The sequence below is a fragment of the Taurulus bubalis genome (genome assembly GCF_910589615.1).
Source record: "Taurulus bubalis genome assembly, chromosome: 14".
Classification (NCBI taxonomy): Eukaryota; Metazoa; Chordata; class Actinopteri; order Perciformes; family Cottidae; genus Taurulus; species Taurulus bubalis.
Window position 1 is genome coordinate 16,604,150 of NC_136602.1, and position 20,775 is coordinate 16,624,924.

General features: G+C 42.1%; 1 protein-coding gene across 2 annotated transcripts in view; it reads left to right on the top strand.

Moving 5' to 3' along the window:
- The first annotated feature begins 2,882 nt into the window (after window positions 1–2,882).
- Window positions 2,883–20,775, top strand: part of micu1 (mitochondrial calcium uptake 1) — a 30,029-nt gene continuing 12,136 nt past the window's right edge. The window contains exons 1-5 of one of the 2 annotated variants that reach the window (XM_079229475.1): window positions 2,883–2,974; window positions 6,974–7,138; window positions 7,967–8,159; window positions 10,182–10,344; window positions 12,767–12,828. In XM_079229475.1, the coding sequence (XP_079085601.1) occupies window positions 6,975–7,138; window positions 7,967–8,159; window positions 10,182–10,344; window positions 12,767–12,828 (582 nt within the window). In that variant the 5' untranslated portion in view covers window positions 2,883–2,974; window position 6,974. The remainder of the gene's footprint in view (window positions 2,975–6,973; window positions 7,139–7,966; window positions 8,160–10,181; window positions 10,345–12,766; window positions 12,829–20,775) is intronic. The other variant, XM_079229476.1, reaches the window with a different exon arrangement.

Sequence of the window (20,775 nt, forward strand, 5' to 3'; positions counted from 1 at the left end):
TGTGTGTGTGTGTGTGTGTGTGTGCATGTCTGTGCATGCGTGCCTGAAACGTTTCCTAACAGCAAAGCATGAAATAGCCCCTCCCATGGGTCTACAAAAAAGGCAATGCCCAAAGCAAGCACGCGTGGGTGTGTAACTATTTCATCACACCACCCATCTATCTCATGTAAACACAGACCTAATCAGGCAGTGCGTGCTGCCTTTTCTTTTGGTCTTGCTTACCCTTATGATGGCTCAGCGACACCACACAGTAATATGACTGCTGAAACCTGAGCCTGTTCTTGTCTGCCAGTCTTAACTTGAACCATCTTTCACCATTATGGAGAGCTACAGCTTGTGGATCAGGTTTCAGCGTATAGTTTTCATTACAAAGCAGCTCTGCTGCTGCCTTATCTCGGGTGCACAGAAACACAGAAAGGTAGCACTCCCATATGGATTAAGTGTGTTCTTAATGTCGCACTCAAGAGTGAGACACCCTCTTTGACTAAACACAAGTCACAGGGGTAGCAACACTGTCGTTACGTACTAAATGAAGCGACTCTTTTGCAGGCCCGTCTTATCACCTGCGCCACCTTTGCACCGCCATAATAGCACTCTATCGTAATCGGCATGTAATGCTATTGTTAAGATTACCGTTGCAATGCAATGCAAAGACTGCAAGGTAAACAGTTACCTTATAGGCATAACCTTCAACCCAAATAAAGTCAGACAATTGGGAATTACAGAGTAGAAACTTGAGTAACAGAAAGCTGTGGTCTCATTTAAGGTTTACACGACTCAGTTAGTTGATGCCTAACTTCCAATAGGCCAGGACACTGAACCCTACACCATGAAAAGACACCCTGGATATGGTGACAGATTTTTAAAAACACTCTGGTCATTAATACTTTAGCAGCAATTATTTTCCAACTTGTTCAGACTCATTATCTGAGTATGTATTTTGCATGTGTAACAGAGTGCTGGCCTATGGGGTGCTGATTAGTTCCATTATCCAAATCGGTATGTCTTTAGGACAATTTCAAGAACTGATCTGCATTGTGTTATGCATATTTATAAGAAAAATAAAAGACTGACATAGCGATTGCGAACAAGATTAATGGCTTTAAACCAGATAAAAATGAACTGCCATTATGGGCATCTTGACTTTGCTGAGGTTATTACTTTTCTTAAGCTATTCAAATTCAATATGCATTTTCAATAGTTGACAATAACATATTGTGTGGCCCTTTTGATAAATTGCTTGCATTAATGAACCCTGCACTGGAGGTCTGCAGGCACAATTAAGTAGCCTCCCTTATTAAAAAAGAAGGAAGAGAGAGGGAGGGAGTGAGGAGGAAGAGGAGGAGGGGGTTTTACAATTGCTAGAAGATGGTAGAAAAAGACAAAGAGATTAGTAAAGACAATAATTTGGAATAAGAAAAGTGGAGATATTAGTTGCGATGTAGTTGCTGTTAACTTCGCTGACACTTTACTGAAAACAGTAACAGAAGCAACTATAAAAATAACATACAAGCTCACAGAAAACTGCAGATGCCCCCTGACCTTTTCGACCACAGGCCATCCACAGGTTATTGTAATTCTTGTGTGGATTGAAAAATATAGACAGAATGCTCAGATTATGTTCTCCTTCGTCAGCACAGTGTTACATTTCTAAATGCAAAAAAAAATCTCATTCTCTTTGAATATCAGGAATGCTCAAAGGAGACACATTTGGCTTAGTTTTCAATGTTTATACCTTGAATCAATTCTAAAGCTATTACACCTGCTGGCTTCTTGCATCATACCCAACAAAGTGTCACGAGAAATTGATGATCTGATACAACAGAAGATTGCAGGACTGGTGTATTAACATTCTGTAGTTAATGTACCAAAGTGGGATGACATTATTGTGTTTCCATAAACAGCATGCTAAATGAGGAGTCCCAGACCTGCTGAGCAAAGAAGGTGTATGGCTGTTTCCAACGTGCCCCCTCCTGCTTTTAAATGTAAAAGGCACTTTTGAAAGTAACCAGCTGATATTTGGAATCGACCAAACAGTCACTGCTGTATAGAATTGTATTGTATCTTCACTCTATTCATAACCTCATTAACATATGGCCACACCAAGCTAAAATTTGACCTGCACTTACACTGGATGTGACAAGTCACTGACTTCCCCAGTTGACTCAGCAGCTCCCCAGCTTTTCCGTTCACATTATGCTTTCAGACCAGCAAATATGTATTCAAGGCAATAATTAGAACTGGCACACAGCCACAAGGCAAGTCATTTAGTTTTGATACATTTTTACACTGGAGATCTTTCTAGGCATGCATGACTGACAGGAGAGACCCCCTTAGCCTCAGCTCAATTCAGTTATGTTATTAAAATGATTTTTTTTTTAATCAGAAATAGAATTGCCAAAGCTGTATAAATCAAAGCATACAAACAGTTTATTCATTGAACTCAAATGCTAAATGCTCTACAATAGTCCGATTCACAGTTATCCAATTTCATTTAAAAAAAAGTAACATAAAAAGATACTATTCAATCCAATGGGATTAGTCAATAATAACAGATTGGATTTATTTAGCTCATTGTGCTTTTAGAGAACCATTTTCTGCTGTTTGCCTTTTGTTGATGGCCAAAATGTAAGACCTATTAAATATCCAGCTCTTGCGTTTGGGGAGAGGCTGTGCTGAATAGAAGCTTGTAATTGCAGCTAGCTGATGAAATTGCATGAAATGCGTGACAGACATTTGATTTTGGGCCATTCACACAGTAACCAACAGCGGCGGGACGGAGCCGTCTAAACTACACGGGGCGGGGTGCGCGTGCGTCCCGCCCAGCCCCGCTGTCTCCGCGCGGTTGTTGCTCAACGCGGAACTGCTGTTTACGCTGCGCTCCATCTCTGCAGACATAAGAGAGGAAGACAACACGTCGGAGACTTTTTTTGTTATCTTTCAGGACTGACGGGCGTTTCGTGTCCTCGCTAACGTGAGTAACCGTGACGCCAAGTTTGTGTATAACCGATGAAGTCGCCTCTCCACGGAGCGGACAGGAGACGTCATGCTAACGGTCATCGTTAGCTTGCTAGCTAGCGTTAGCTGCCCTGCGAAACAATTAAGCTACCGGACTGCTGGACTCGACAGCTGAGCGCTGTCACACCGCCACGAACGTGTGAGACACAATTAGGACCGGTGTTGGAAACATGTCACGTTATTGCCTGTTAAACAGCTAAACATTAGCTAGGTTATATCATCGCAAGCTGACGGCTACGACGTCAACTTAACGGCTAAAAACAAAACATTGGGGTCTGTCATGGGAACAACTTTTCGGGTTTCCGCTCTGACACGTTGACACCATTATGTTTTTGACCATTATGTATTTGCCACGTTAAAGATAGATATGTCTAACTAGTTTAGTGTGCCGTGGTGAATGTTGGTGTCAAACATCCTCATGTCATCACTTGCTAGTCGTGCGCTAACTCCTGCAGAAAGTAGACCTTTCCCCATTTTACCTGGGGACGGTTTCACGTGAACCTTGCAGGTTAGGACCCCTGGGTGTCTCTGGACCCCTGTGTGTCTCTGGACCCCTGGGTGTCTCTGGACCCCTGGGTGTCTCTGGACCCCAGTTTTCCAGCAGGAGAAATTGACCAAACTGAGCTGTCAGGTCTGTTCAGGCCGTGGCACAATAAACGCGTTGGACCATTCATTTGTGACACCTTTACTCCAGTGTTTGTAACCTTTTTTTGACCAATTCACTTGCAGCACACACAGTCCGTGTTTGAAATGGCTAACTATCTTGTGAGTCACCACCCTGACCTCCCAATAGCCCAACCTTCGAGTGGTGTTACCTGTTGCCTGTATGTCAAGCGTACTTGTTTTTATCCTGATGCATTTGCATGTAATAATTCCAAACAGTGGATAGGTGAAGGTTGCTAAACATTTTTACAAGGTGCTTTTGTCAACTTAAATTAACAAATTACTCACAATCAAGTCACAGACCTGCCTAAAAATCTAAGCAATTTAAAAGTGTCCCAATTAGATAGGTAGAAGGTAGACATGCAAACTTCTCTTTGTCTGTGCGCCTTGTACTCCTGACAATAATCCCCACTTTCTCTTTTATTTACCACTCGGAGGCAGAAAGCATCCCCAAGCACCAGAGGAGCTGCAAAGTTTAGCGTCTTGTAGAGAAATGGATCACCAGTTTGTGAGGGCAAAAGACATAATTTTTAGTGCCTCAGGCTGTTGAGATGACACTGCCCACCTTTTTGGGTTTTATAGGATGCAATCGTCCAAGTACAGAGAAGTGTACACAACATAAACACTTATGTTTCTCTTGTGGGCCTCTCAACACATAACTGTCAGGGTGCGGACAATGTTGATGACCAACGGCGATATTGGTTTACCAGGTCCCAGGTAGATTGAAAGGTCTGAATGTGATTCTGGATTGAGCTGTTGGACTAGCTTTATTGTAACCGCTAGGTAACATTGGATGTAAACTATAGCCAGGCATCCATTGTAAATAAGAATTAGTTTTGTATTGACTTGCCTGGTTAAAAAAAGGTTACATAAAATAATACATACTTTGCTAGGGTTTGATGTTAATATTTGAAGTGTTCAGTGATCTGATCAATTTTGGACAATCATTAAACATTTATCTTTATAACAATGACGAAAACTATCTCTAGAAAGAAGAGTCTTTCTACTGTATTATGTTATAGACACGGCAAACTATTCTAATGTTGTAGCTTACTTTATGGAGGTAGAACAAAGGCAAGAAATGGGGGATGCCAGTGACTTGATGATAATTGGCTGTTGTTCAGCGCCTGTTAGGAGCGCATGGCCGTTTGGAGCAGACCAGTTGCTTGGCCCTCAGAAGAGCTGCTTGCAGCGCTGTTGAGAACAGCTCATCTCTCGGTAATTCCTGGGAAGTGAAGAAGAGTTTGGTTGTAACGTTAGTATATCCAGCAGCAAAGGTGAATGTGTCAATGAGCTGTGGGCTGTAAACACTGCTTGAGAAAGCTTTTACCAAACATATGAAAAATAACAAAATGATGTCCATCAGTGACCCTTAACATCACTATTGATATGTGTTCTGTCCAGCTTTTACAAAATGCAGAATGTGTAATAATGTACTGTTTACATTGCTAAAACCTCACTCCAACACACGTACATCTTTATAATATATCAATATTTGTTGTCATAGCATATTGTAGTCCCTGAATCTCCCTCAACAATTGTTCATTGCAGTGTGTGTTTCTGCATTTGCAAGTTTTTGAATTTATGGTCTTCAAAATAGATTTCTCCACCGAAGGTAGTAGGTCACCATATTTTAATAACACAGTCCCCTTCAGTGCCCTGTGAGATACAGGAGTTGTAGCTGTAGTCTGGCTCACTGTTTTTTCATTCAATATAGCTTTCACATTCCCAGTGCTGCTTCAAAAAGAGTGCAATGGTGTGTCTCAGCTGTAAAAAAAAATCTATTTTCTTTACAAGCGCCAAGCTCCCAACTGGGGATTTCACAGATCATGGGTAACTTTCACTTTGAAAATAATTAATTTAAGCTCAGTTGACATATTCAGAGACCCAGGAAAATATCAATTATACTAGCATAAATAGGCAGTCCTCAGCTGGCAGCTTGGAGTCAAATGGACCGAGAAAAACAAATCTGTGTTTTTGTTGTTTTGTCCTTTGCCTCTTGTATATTTAGGCTTGTTGTGGCATATATATGTATACATATCTGTAGCTGAGATGAGGTTCCAGTTGAACATAAAACCATCTGAATGCATTTCAAGTAGATCTAATATGGGCATCAATACATTCTTCCATGTCATTTGTGAAATTATTCAGAAATGATTGCCTCAATTCATCATTTCACTTTGTTATTAAAAAGGTTATGGCTAATTGTTCATAGTTTTTTTGTACTTAATTACTTTATATGACACGCTCATTTGGTGAACGATTTTGTCCAAACAGACTTACAATGAGTGCATTTAAACAAACCACATTGAGCAAGAGCTAGAGATCATCCAAAATTGAAAGTGTATCCCCTTTTTTCAACAAATAAACATGTTCAGAACCACAATACAAGTGCTTAAAGATTTTTCTGTGCCATTGACTTTCATTCAAGTGGTTCTGTTTCACTGAAAAGATTTTTCGTCTCACTTATGTCAATAATATCTTTGGCACCGGTCTTTAAGCATCTCTCCAGCCTCATAGATTGCTGTGCATGCATGCTTGCTGTCCTCCTCGGTCCCAATAGTAATGGGCTGCCAAACCCCCCAATTAGCATATGCCATGTCTTCTCTCTTTCTACGGAATCCGTTTGACAATCGATGTCTAAATAGTTGATAGGATATCGACACGTGGCAGCTTCGGGCCTCAGTGGAATAAACTCATCTGTCCCATCCTTGGGACACACAGGAGAGCTGCAGATACACACTAGTGGCCCCTCGCCTAATTGTTATTCATCTTTCCATGACATGAAGCAACAGTCTGGTTTAAAAGGAAGTTCTGGAGCTTAGCTGCACTGGTTGCAATTTGTTTCATCCTTTCTTTCTGTTGTTTATTAATTGAGGTTGGTGAGGATTCCAGGACATTAATGCATTGACTTTTGAAGGTACAGTTTTGTCTGCAGCGCTGTGTGAAGCCGGATCCCACGAGTGCACTGCTATTGTTCTAAGCTTTGCCTCTTGAGATGAGTGTTAATTAGTTTTTTAGTCAAATTCTCCAAATTCCTACCGAAGACTTCCATGACTTATGACTGCAGAAGGACGGGAAGGCAGTGTCAGCGCTTCTGTGTTATTTAGTTGTGTGGTTTGAAACCGCTTTATCCACCTATTTGCAATAACAGAAGCTGTTATTTGCCATCTAACATTACTGTTTTTATTTAATGACATGCCAGAAAACCTTTTTTGGACAGTACAGTCCTGTGTAGGCCTTGTTAAGATTGTCAGCTGTTTCACTGCTTCCTTTATTCTTTTCTCTGCAGAATGTTCCGCTTGCGGGCGTTGTCCGCCGTTTCGCTGGGGCTAGTGCAGCTATCCCGGCGCTACCAGAGCGGGGCAGTGCGAAGCTCCGGCCGCAGGAGGCTGATGCTGGCAGCCCTGGCTGGTGTAACTGGTGTGTCTGCTACTGGTGGGCTGCTCTGGAAAAGGTAAGTCTGGTACAAGTTATACCTGTGTGCTTCTTTGTTGTACTGAGAAAATGGTAATGGCCTTCTGAAACTCCCATTAAATTTAAAAATACCTAATTTGTCCCTCAAGGCGCAATTCAGACCAAGCTAGTTTGCAAATTTGGTTCCCCAGCAATGTAAGGGAACCAACCCATACAGCTGCTTACCTGCATTCCTGTTGCCATGCCAAGCCACCACCCCAATTGTGTCACATTCTTTTCCCTACTTTTTTTTTATGGATATCCATTACGAAGGAGGCTGGTGTTTAGTTAAGGCGAAACAGTGGAAAGGGTGTTGACGTGAGAGCTCTATGGGGACAGGATGACTGTGCTGCAGGAGGCAGAGTGATGGATGGTGCCTTGGGGCATTTGAGTCTGATGGGATGAGACTGTTCCAGACCTTCACCCCAGGCTTCATTCTCCTTGTGTCTCGTTAAACTGAATTATTCAACCTACCCCTGACAGACTTGGCTATTCATTATTATTATTATTATTATTATTATTATTCCTATATTCAATTTAAGGGAAAAATGGTCAAGTGGAAGTTTGCCTCGGTAGACCCCTCTGCAAGCAAAACATAGCGAAGAACATAATCACTTATTCATCATTCCCTCTCTCTTTTTTAACTGTTAAGCATCATAGATATAGTACATACTTAGCTGCAAAAAAACATAGTCACTACGTACTTCCTTGATTCTACTTGGTCCCAGAGCAAAAGAAAAATTGCAATACTAAACCTTCTTTGTAAATGACATAGAAATGTCTCTCAGGTGTTAACGTGTTTCTAATCCCTTTTTTTGCTGAAAACTAGAGCATATGCAGAAGCAGGGTCCTCCGTTCGACACGCTGAGCAACCAGGCGGAGAGGGGGTTGAGTTTGTGAGGGATGCAGTCGCTGAGGCGGAGTCCGAGAAATCGGTGGAGGCCAGCAGTGGAGACGAAGAAGCAAATGACGGTGCTGAGGGGAAAAAAAAGAAGCCACGCTCTGGATTCCGTGACCGCAAGGTAATCAATAAACAATAAACATTCAGTAAGTCCAGTATTTAATTCACCTCTAGAATGGTGTTTTGAAAGCCCTCCCAATCAATGTCCAATATGCAAACGGCAGTATATTTTTTGACAGAATATTTTACGAAGACACACAAAGGTAATCAGCATGCATTGCTGCCGTCGTAAACAACAGGAAGGCGCCACCCATAAGATTTTATTGCTGTTAATTAGGCAGCAGATGACAAATGACAAACAGAATAAAGGGTCTTTGAAACGATGCAGAATAAACACAGTTGGCAGATCTGTCGTTGGAGGAGACAGAAGAAATAAAGAGGAAGAACTTTGAATGTTCAATGCCATATTTTTCAGAGGAAATGTGTTGCAATAGTACTTCTGACTTATGGATGCATGTCAGAATTGTGCAATCAGTCTTGCCTCAGCAGAAGCCTCAGTCTGCCGAAAGCATAGAGACTTCGAGGGGGGCAAACTATTTTAGTTATTCACAGCATCGCAGGATTCATTAGTGTGTTGGTAAAGATAGATTGTTTGTGCCAGCTCTCTCACGCTGTCAAATGAAGAGTCTTGAGGTTTGATGAAGCGTACTGACTGAAGTAAATTCTGTGTATGTGTGCAAATGTCCGAGCATGTGCATCACTGCTTCAGACTGAGAGTGCCCTCAAATGGGGATGGAGTTGTACTGAGTGTGCTGGGAAGTACTTACTACATTTCTTTTAGATTTTGGTTCTTCCATATGTTTTGTCTTTACCTTTCTTCAAAGGGCACTGTCTGAATAATGCGCAAATAACTAAAATGCTAAATAATGCAGAAAGAGGGAATTATCATTCAAATGTGTTTTAAAATACACTACTTTTACCTTCTTACTTTTAAACTGAATCACCACTCTTGTCTCAGATGTTGCACAACCATCTTTCAAAATTTGAGGAAGCAACAAATAAATGACTGTTGTGCTTTGAATTGTACTCCTCTGGTTGTAGACGTGCACTTTTTGTCATGGAAAGTGAGGGCATAAATGGCTGAAAGCTGAAAAGAAGGGGCTTGGGTCTCCATCAGTGTGGGTGATGAATTGATCAGTAGCCTGTAAATCTGAAGAGATGAGATCCAGAGAGAGATGACAGCGTGTCCCAGGCTCCCTGGCACTTCCACACGACTGTCCTATTACCTCTCATCCATACACTGATGGTTGTCTCCTCTGAGGGGGCATGCTCTCGTGATTTCCCTAAAGTGCAATAAGGTCTGCTAAAGAGCGGGAACCAACACAGAAGCATGCAATCATCGCTACAGACTCATTGAGAGAATCTAGTTTGATCAAAGTCTGTACAACTCTCACTCTTTCTGTTATCAAATTGTAGTGGATAACAGCTTTAAAAAAAGCTGAAGCTGTGAAATGTATTTTCCCCTCAGGGAGCGTGTGTAGTCCACACAATCATTCAACGTCACATGAAATAACAGTCTGTGAGGATTTACATGGCTGAGCTCGGCTCTCAAACATACTGTCAGTTTCCCAGTTATGCTGCATCTGTTTGGAATTTGTGCTGAAAAGTAAATGGCAAACATTGACGAGGCTAATGTGTTTAACAGAGCTGAATACATTTGTTTTTTGTATTTTACAAAATGTTGGACTTTGGTATGTCGGTGATGCCAATGCTGTTGGCCTTATGAGCGGCAGGCACAGCTCTGTGTGGCTGTGTTCGATGGGCAATCTCTTTTTATGTTAACTGGTCCGTCTGATGATGCTATACTATTTCCTGTTTTGATTATGTGATAGTTGAGTCAGGAGGTGAATATACTTTCCCATCAGGACTGTCATCCTGTTTTCCTGCCGCCACCTGCTTCTTTATTCTGGTCTCTCCTTCCCCCTCTCTGTTAACTTTACTTCAGATCGTTTACCTTGTCACACACATGATTAGAATATTGCTGGGTCTTTTGATTTGGCCGAGGTTTCGGTATGTTGAGGGATGCTCGTGTCTAATGTATCACATTTAGTGTCATTAATTGTGGCTCCCGTCTGGTCGGCAGGTGATGGAGTATGAGAATAGGATAAGAGCCTACTCGACCCCAGACAAGATTTTTCGCTACTTTGCAACGCTGAAGGTCATCGGCGAGCATGGCGATGCTGAGGTTTACATGACGCCCCAGGACTTCATACGCTCCATCACACCTAACGAGAAGCAGCCCGAGAGTGAGTGTCCTCTCTTTCTTTCTTAACCTTTACTTCGTCTTCATCAATGACTGCTTTGCTCCTACTGGCATGCTACAGTCATTTTCAAGGGTAAGTTTCGACTGGTTCTGCCTCTCATCCAGGTTCTTACCCCAGAATATACCCTGCAAACCTTGCTGAGATCATATTACTCCGGTACTACCGGTACAGCATTACTCAACAACACCCCCCATGCTCCATCCCACTACCGGGACACTCAGCACGCGCTTGGCAGTTCCCTACTAATGACAGTTCATGGTATAACTGTCCCGCTGACTGTGTTCACAAATATGAGCGGCGGAGGGGAGGAGGGGGCGAGTGACGGGGCTGTCCGATCCCGCTGAGTTGAGAGACTCGCGACACAGCAGTTGCTGCATCAATTAACAGGTCCAAACCAGAGCAGATCTCAGGCGTCACACATGGAGCGAGAGAGAGATATGTGATCTAAAGCCACGGGAGGGTTGGGAAGGCGGGGAGCTGAAGTTGGAATAGACATGTTTCAGCACTACGCTAGTCTTTAACTGTCCTGGTTATTCAACACTAAAATTAATTTAGATTTACATGACATGGGAGTGTATTAGGCTTCATCTTAGAATTGTGGTTGAATGTACAGCGTGTGAGGGCCATTAAATCCTGCACATTCACCCACAGTAACGGAGGCAAGCCTGCAGTTAGCACTTAATAAGGACTTAACGGGGCCTGTCACGTCTGCGCTGCCATTCATGCTCACCTCAGCACTTCCTATGTTAACTCGAGACTTGGCCTATCTTGGCCCGCATTGGCCTTCCATTCTTAGACCCGGTAACTTGCCTCCTCACTTCATGACGGCCCAGCTCTTCCTTTATTTATCCTGCTTCCAAACTGGAATTTAAGTAATGATGAGCTGAGCTCTGTCGGATAAGAGAAGGTTCAGCAAAGCAGATGAAAAAGCCAATAGAAGCTGCAGTTTACTTCAAAGGGAGCCACTTCAAGTGAAGTTAACCAACTGGCTTCCCGGGTCAATAAAAAAAAAAAAAAAAGATTAAGTCTCCGTTGCTGATTAGTCTGCTTTTGTTGTTTGAATGCTCTGCAGATTCCCTGGCCCTTATATGATGAATAAACCATGACCCTGATTTAAAAACAAACTCTACTTATAACATATAACTGAGTGTGTGGACAGGGTCTGTAAAGATGTAGCATGTGTATATTGCAAGGTTCACATAAGGGCTCCTTGTGAATTGCATGACGAGGTTGTTCTCTCTGCCCTTAGCAGAATAGATTGTGGAATAGTGAAGAATGCTGGGAAGACCAGTTGTGTCCGATTAAATTTAAACTAAACAAGGCTGCCTTTTTAAGTGCATTTGACAGACCTTGTTTGCCTGGCATTTGGACAACAAATGTGTCCCTTAGCTTCGTTATCCAGCCGCTTATTTGTTAAATATATTGATTGTGTTAACTGACCTGAAGTTTAAAGGATTACTGACTCGGCAGGGAAAGGTGGTAGGCTATTTTCAGAGGTCTTAGGTGATGAGGTTTTCTGTAATGCTGATGAAGCCAAGTTCAGTTTAATGAGATTATATTCTTGCCCTCAAAGTAAATCTGATTTGATGAGGCTTGTTTTAGCAGGTCACTGTGCTACTAGTCTTCCAGCGTGATAATAAGAGCCTGTGTGACTCCTTGAATAATGTTATATAATATTTTAATACGGCATGCTTCATTTAACCGATTAGAACTGCTGCCTCACGCTGGAGCTTAGAAACGAATCACCTCAAGAAAGTTTTTTTTGTTTGAATTTCATTATTTGGAGGTAGGGTTGTCTTTTTCACACAAAATTCACAACTCATGTTTGAAGTATATTTGATAAGGAAGAAAAAAAACAAATAATTCTTGCAGGGAGCAGAATATATTCAGCCACAGAATGAATTGCTGCTTTCTGCAGAGAAATAAATGACACAGACCAGTGCCCGGTGAAGACTACTCATTTATTAACTGATCCATATGTGTGTTTCATGGGAGTTAGTAATGAACCACAACACCCAGACACTTTGAGATACTCATTTGAATAACTCATGTGAATAAATATACAAGAAAACACAGTTTTTCTTGGTATGCTGGTAGAGAACTTTGTTTTAACTGATGAACAGAAGAGTCAAAGCTGAATGCTGATGATTGTTTATTATAGAAATTGCAAAATGGAAATGGATTGTTAATGACTATTATTAATCTCCAGCACATGTCAGTGATTACGAAATAATCAGTAATGACACCATGTAAATACATTTGCTCTGCTTCATGCGAGGCATAAATCTTGATGCTCCTGCTGTGTAAATGCGCTGCCTCACATCTTGTTTGTTATAAATATTTGTGTCATCTATTTGTCTCATCTGAACAATAATTCAATACTTTCTCTTTTTTTTCTCTTCAGGTCTAGGCCTGGATCAGTTCATTGTAAAGCGATATGATGGAAAGGTAAGAAGTGGGAAGAGGGTCAATTTAGCAATCCTGAGCAGCAGGGAATTATGTCTCAAACATTTCAACCCTAGTTTATCAATTCAGTAAATTCATAAATATACTGTAGTGAGTATTATTGTACTAGTATATACCGGTATTGCATTTCCCAGAAAGCTGTGCTAATAACATATTATTACATCTTATTTATTTTCCCAGTCTTCCAGAGGGGTTTATTTCCCAATATGGCAAATGGCAATAATTGCTTAGGAACTTCTTCTAACTAACCTAATTACCCATGTTGGTGTCCTGCCATGAAGACAATTTCAGTTTTATGTGCTGAAGTTTTTAGATATGTTTCTAACCCAATACAACGGAGGTGAATAGAGTTAGTGGCGCAAAAAGCCCCTTAAAGCAGTGAAAAATGTAATTTTAAAAACAGTAACATGTCTTTGCAGAAACAGTATTCCAGTTATTATTCACTCTTCCACAATTTACATACGGACGTTTGTAGTAAAAAGTAGTTCAAAGTAAAAGCTCAACGTTCAGTCAAACTGTTAATATCCTTCTTTTTTTTTAATCCTTTTTTTTTTAAGTTATCGTTTCAGAGTTTTGTCAGAAATTTGTCCCTTAACTCTTAAATATTTATCTTAATTTCAAATGACATCTGCACTTAATATTTTGGCATTATTATCCCCAGAGTACTGGGAGGGTTTTATCAGTTTATGGCTTGGATTTTGAATATGCATAAACAGAGAAGAAATTAGTAAAAAAAAAAAAAAAAAGGTCTTGTTCTGCAGCATCGGCTTTAGTTTAATTTGAATTTGTCTTTTGCTGAACTAAATAGTATCTGTAGAATACATCTATGAATAGCATCTCTGAAATGCAATATAAATCAAACAACTGCCACATTCATTCATCGTTTAGGCTGAAATGACATTGAGAAAAACTGTGTATAAATTGTGGTGTTTACTCAATGTCATAGAAATAAACTGCTACTCCTAAGGAGCAGGGGGATTACATCATCGTAAAAGATGACCTATGCAAAGAGATAGCAAATTCTGTCAGCAAAGAGTGCAGAAATTAATTTAACAAAACATCTAAATGATACCATATGAAACACAGCTATGAAAATGTAAGCTGGCATTTCTGGGTCTACTTTGTTGTTTGTTGGAAGCATTTCTGTTGATATCTTGTACACAAGCTGCTGCAGCCACTGCAGGTACAAGTTTTACAGGAGAAAACATGTGAATGACATAAAACATCCATAGTGCATGTTCAGAAAATGTGGTCTCCCTTCCCTTAAAAGTTAAAGGATGTTGTTTTTCACGGGCCAATCCTTGATCCATGATATTATGTTCATCTTTTTTCATGTCTTTGCTTTAGTTCCTGCTTTGCTGTTTCCTTCTCAACCGTCACCTCATGTTATTTTACAGTCACTAGAGCAGATGAGCAGAATATCTTGCTTTCCAAATGTTGCTTGAGCTCTTTGTAGTTCAGAACAGGAATTAAAGAGTAGGGTAATTAAGTATATTGTTTTCAACCTACAACTGGATCTTATGTGCCTTCAGTTGGTTAAGCCTGGTGCATAGCAGCCTGGTTCTTTAACAGATCAGCTCCACACTTAATCATCAAGAGGGACATGTACAAAGTGTGTCTGTCCAGTGCATAATGACCCATTTAAAGACAATAACAGCAGGTGAACTTTGGACAGTCTCCCCCCACCTCTTGCCACAGGCTGGCTTTAAAATGATCAATTCCCTGTTCTCTAAAAGCTAGGATCTTTCTGTTCAGTCAGGAAAATAGAGGTCATCAATATAAATCATCAAACATCATTACTTTCATTACTGCTTTCCTTGATATTGATTTGTGACCATTACTGCCCTCTCACTGATCCCATGCCACATCTCTCACACCCAGGAGCCAACCGTCCTCGTTCATTTAGCATTAGTTAATCTGCAGTGTGATGATTGTAGTTTCTAACCTCATTAGAAAATCCACCAGCCCCCAGGCTGATATAATGATGAATAAAGTCTGGACCTCATCTCCATATTGTCGTCCGATGAACCACACAGTCAGTGTGGCTAAAGACAGCACTCTTTGTCACAACTTCCTCTTTTTGCTTCCTCCTGCAGCTCCGTAATGAGTTGCAGGTTTAGAGAAAGTCCCCGGGAGAAACTTTAACTCGTATTTCAAAAGCAGATTAACCTCAGAGCTTGGGCTATTTATTAATCAGAAGTAAATGTAAAATTTCGTCGAGTCCTTAAATCAAAATGTAACACTTTTTTGATGGCCCTTTTCTGCTTATGTAAATGTCGTCCCTATCTCCAGGCCTCCCTTATTTGCCTAGCAAATCCCTGGACACATGGTTTTCTTTGATACTGTATTTAGCTTGTATTGTCCCCTGAGATTCTCCTGCCCAGGCAAGAGCGACCCAAGAGCTCCACTCCCTCCCTGGCTGTGCCCAATCCCGTTTTCTTCCCAGAGACGCGTGCCTCCTCCTCATTGGCTTGAAGGGCCCCCTTAGCTAGTTGGCAGAGGAATAAACTGTTTTGCGTTTTCCTGCCATGAAATTTAGTTAAAATGAAACCTAAACCTACAGAGAATTATGTGGTGCAATATATGTAGTGTGCAAATCATGGAGTTGATGGAGGGTGTGAAGTACAAGGGAAACCTTTCATCTGGGGGTCGGGTGGTAAACAGCAGTGAAGCTACGGTCAATGGCAGAGAGGTGTGCAGTATTGTAACATGAGAGCTCTTTTAATACTTACTCCCCCATAGTTTGATTTAAAAATAGCCACGCCAACTGAGAGATTTGTCACATACATACAGTTTGGCTGCAGCTAAGTGGAAGAGTGTTTAAACGTGTACGTGTTCTAAACCTCTCACTTCTCTCTACTCCCGTCCCCTCCTGCTGACACTGATTTGTCCAGGTTCAGTCTGTATGTAAACATAACACGCCCTATAGAGTTGTTTAACAACTGTTCATATTGACCCACCCTCATATTGACCCACCATGTTTATTTAATTTTGTATTTTCCTGTCAATGAAAACAGTTATTGGAGAAGTTGTGAAATGTCATTGTTTGCTCAACCAATTGTTTTATTACACCTTTCTCCCTCTCTGCGTGGTCTTCTGCTCCCCTAATCACGTGGGCATGCTCTCTGCTGCCTTATGTTGATGTGACCTGACGTTGCCATTGTTAACTGTTGATTATTCGTTTGTGCTTTTATCAGCCATCCTCCCTCATTCACATAACGAGTAATCCTTCCATTTTTTTCTCTCTTCCCTTCCTCGTGAATAACCATCATCCTCAAACTCCCTCTTCTCTCAAAATCCTCACTTTTCGCTGTCTCCTCAACCCCAATCATTCCATCTACTGATTCCCCAATCTCCACCGTCCCTCCTCTCCTCTTCTGTCCCCCTCCCTCCCTCCCTCCCTCCCTCCCTCCTTATTTCCTTCCCGTTCTGCCCCTCCCTCTCTGCAGGACTTCTGGCAGGTATGGGGTGTGTGCCGAGCAGCATGTGTGCACCTGAATGAAAAACTGCACTTTGTATTCTCTACCTACTTCCTCTTCTTCTGTCTCTGAATTGTTTTCTATCTTTTTATTACTCACTCTCTCTCTCACTGCTCTGTAGTAATATGGAGGGCATAGCTTTTTAGTGTTGTTAGTCCAGGGGAACAGCTAAATAAGTAGTTTTTCTGTATTTCCCACATCTCAGCTTCAGCAAGTGTGAAACCGGAGTCACAGGTTAAGTTTGTGACCGCCGTGTATAGAACGGCAGCCAAACTGTGCTTTTTTTTTCTTTCAATTATTCATTTCTAACTAGAAATCAGTGGACTGGTAATAAAATGTAGAATTTGCATTGAGCTTTTCTCTCAAAGGGTATACGTGCTGTAGGTGTTGAACACAGCTTGATGGGGGGAGGACGATGAGGCCGACGATATCATGGCAATGGAAAGAATTGTTTCTGATTGGCTGGTCAACAATTTAACCACATTGCAAAATAATATTAAACCACAAATGACCCCCACATTACTTATGATAACCAGCAGTTAGGTCTGTTTCAATGACAACCGTTTTTAAACAAAATTTAAAGATGATTGATGAATGCGTACAGCTTATCTTATTGCCTGTGGGAAGTTGCCATGGTATAAGCACAATAATACACTCAGATGTCCTTATATGGAAAATAACATATAAGGATGAGGAAACGCCACTCTGCCTTATCTGTTGATTTCATATACCAGGACACTTAAACCGCTTATAGCGCTTACATAAATGTGTATGAGTCAGTTCATTTGAGCATTTACTTGCTACTAGTTTCCAGAGATGCTCCAAAATGTTTTACCAGAGTGCGCTGGAGAAACCTTTTGTGATTCAAATGCTTCTGATATACACATTTTATATCGGTACATGAAAATAAATGAGCCTTGACCTATAAGCTTTATCGACTAAATATTTTGGCCTTTGAGCCGGTCTGAATGCCTCAGTCAGTCGGGATGACGCAAAGATAAGCCAAAGGGCAGGTTACTACCTGTGCACCGTATAATGACAGGGAGTGTCAGAAACAGAAATAGGCACACCCCTGTGTGTGTGTGTGTGTGTGTGTGTGTGTGTGTGTGTGTGTGTGTGTGTGTGTGTGTGTGTGTGTGTGTGTGTGTGTGTGTGTGTGTGTGTGTGTGTGTGTGTGTGTGTGTGTGTGTGTGTGCAAACTCAAACTCTGTATTGTTATGAGATGGTGCCCTTTGTACAGCGTGTTGGAGGCAGCTGCGTGCCAGGCCTTCCCTGCTGAATTATTGAAAGTGAAGACTTTATACGTTGCCTCTACAGGGATTATTAAACACTGCAGCACTTCTACATAATTTACACCCTAGCCAGTGCCCCAAAGTAAAGTTAACATACATGTATTGCCAAATTCTAAGTGGAACATCAAGTCTTGCAAAGCTGAGATGCAAAGAGCGGCTAAAATGAGTCATTCAATAGGAACTCGTATCAGTCAATGCCCAATCATAGCAGTGCTGTTCCCCTGCACTTCCTCTGTCTTGCTTTATAAACGCACCTTTTCTTCCTCATCCCTTCTATGAAATATCAGCTCTAGCTTTTCACATGCTTTGGCACTCTAGCCTTTTTCCCAGCATGCACTGCTCTATTGCCTGTGCCTCACAGAGAAAGTAGCTGGTGGCGGCGCCCCGTCTCTGCGCATGGTGGCCTTCACAGGGTTGTTTTGAACCCAGGAAATGGCTCTGTTAGCTAAACGTCGAGGCTGTATTGATGTGCTTGATAGCCCTCACAAATTCATCCTCGGGATTGTCCGGATGTCAGTGCTGCATGATTTCTGTCGAGCATGGTTTAGAGTCACTGAAGGCAGGACATCTAAAATGTATCCAAACTGTTCCCACATGCTGTGGCCTCTAAAGTCACGGCGTCTTCCATGTGACCAGCGACGACCGAGTGCGGACACCTGTCACTCGGAGGGAGTGCGGAGGGGGGGCTGCTCCGATGAAAACGAGCCTCTTGTCACACCAACTTTTATCACGTTCGCTCTTTCTGATTTCACAGGAAGCTCCCAGGGGCCGCAGTTTGGACAGTCGCCGCTCTATTACTCCATCTTTTCACACTGTCTTCTATTCTCACATGCCTTCTTTGCCCTCTCTGTCAATGTTCGTCCCTATAAAGGCTAACGCACACAGTCACACTCACACCTAGTCTTTCTCCGTCTCTCTCTGCTTTATAATCTACAGTAAAAGAGGTTGGGTTGTCTGTACTCGTGGTCGGCTAAATCGGTTCCTTCTCTCCCCTTGTGAGACAGCTGGCATTCCTCAGTGACTGAAATCTTTTTATTGAGCGTTCCACATCAGGGTACATTATTCTATTCGAGGTTCCCAGAATAATTACAAGTTATTAACAGTACACCTGCTTTGCAGTGACTCCTGGGACAAGAGGTGGAAAGCTAATTCATCAGTGTTCTCTCCGCCCACACACCCGCCCGCCTACAGACTGCGGTGTTTTTGTCCCAGAGTATCATCGCATACGAGCAGAAAATATTCACCCTTGACCACTCAAATGGTCACGGATGAATTTTGGTTATGTGTGTTTTGGTAGTTCAAGGAGTAGGAAGTAGTGTAGAATAATTTAGTGTGTGTGGTCTTCTTCTTCTGGTGCCCACGTTGTAGGTGGTGTAGCACAGGCCAAGTGCACTTACACACGGTGAGAGCTTAGAGCTGCCATTCAGAAATGTCAGGCGGAGGCCCGGGTTGACTTTTCCCCTCAAGCAGGTCATACCGAATTCCCTTTCCCTTGAAACACTTCTTTCATTGAACCTCTCAAAGTGACAGTAACCCCAGAGCTACCCCATCACACAAAGCCACGTAAAGGTGTACTCATCCATTTTTAATGCATTTGTCTCCCCTCCGCCCAGCCCCCCCCCCCCCCCCCCCCCCCCCTCCTCTATCACTCAGTCTGCGCTGTCCGTCTGTCACACTGTACACATCTCTCTCTCTCTCTTTTAATCAGTAATCAGTATATACCTGCTGGTGTAGCGCTCCAGTACACCAAGTTCTAGCGAGGCTCACCTTTACAAAAGATGAGAGGTCTCTCAGGGACCGGCATGACCCATGCAGACACACACTCCGACAAAGAGAGTGGGGGCAGATCTCCTCTTTTTGCAGGTTGAGCTTGCCGTCTTCATTGGCAGGACTCAGCCTCCACCCATACATGCATCTCTTTGTTGTGATGCTCACGGGAGACCACGCAGACAACAGTGTCTTATGACATTATCTGAGAAAGGTAATTTGCGTCTGTTGTGTGATAATTAATATTGTAACACAAACGGTTTGGCTCATATCCAGTTCTTTCATCATCTGCTTCCCTCTTCTACACTCTGCTGTTATCGGGATGTCTGCAGCTGCAGTGTGGGACGGGGTCACAGATCTAATCAATAAAGAAGCGCTGCAGCCAGTACAGTAGTATTAGAGAGGGCCAAGACTAAGCTGCCCTCAGTGCCACAGCCAAGCGCATGGCCACACAAAGTGCTGGCGGAGCAGCATAAATAACGAGACTGAAGCTAGCAGAAAGTGGACGGATGGCCTGTGATATCATTTTAGTAGCCAAGTGTCCATGTTAGAAATCTGCAGTATAGTGTATTAAATTATGTCAATCAGTCACTTTGCCAACTGCCTGTTTCCTTTTATTACGACATGATGATGCTGGATGTCTGCGCCGCCTCGTCAGCACAGCTGTGATTTAACTTGACCCATCAGTGTCATGCGGTAGATTTGATCATGTACAAGTTGGTTATATTCGTGATATATCATTGTTATTATAGTTTTAAGATGTACACTTTTATGTGTATAGTATAATTTTGGTAGTTAAAAAAAAAAAAAAGGATGTGTGTTGATCATTTGTTGAGAATTTTCTGCAGTCAGATATTCGTTAAAAACTAAGGCCACATAAAAATGTAGAAGCATATAATTCTTCAGTTTTGGATTTAACAATGAAATGTTAAAATCCTGGAATGTGAGAAAAGCTTTTTATGTAGTCCAAGTTTCCAAGTGTGCCACATCTTCATAGTGTGCTTAGAAAGTGTTCCTCTCGTGTGAAATGAGCAGAAAGAGATAACGCCTCTTTGCTGGCATGCCTCTGGCTGTACTTGACTTGTATGGGCCTCATTTGTTGGACTCTTTAAGTTCGGGTTAGTTTAATATTGGCCAAGGCAGCTATCCGGCTGCTCTGTCGCCCGGTGCACTGGAGAGATTAGCCCGTGGCCAAGCCCATAACCCATAACGCAGGCTGTGTGTATATGAGAGCAGTACATTTGATTGCCCAGCCAGCAGCTCTGTCAGAACTGTGTTTCTGCCCCAGCTCACAGGCTAGTTGGGTTGTCCATCATCTGGCCCGTGGACTTGGCCAAAAAGTAGCTGACACATACAGACATATATGAACACATGAGCAGGCTCAAGGCAAAGATGTAAAAAGAAATCAC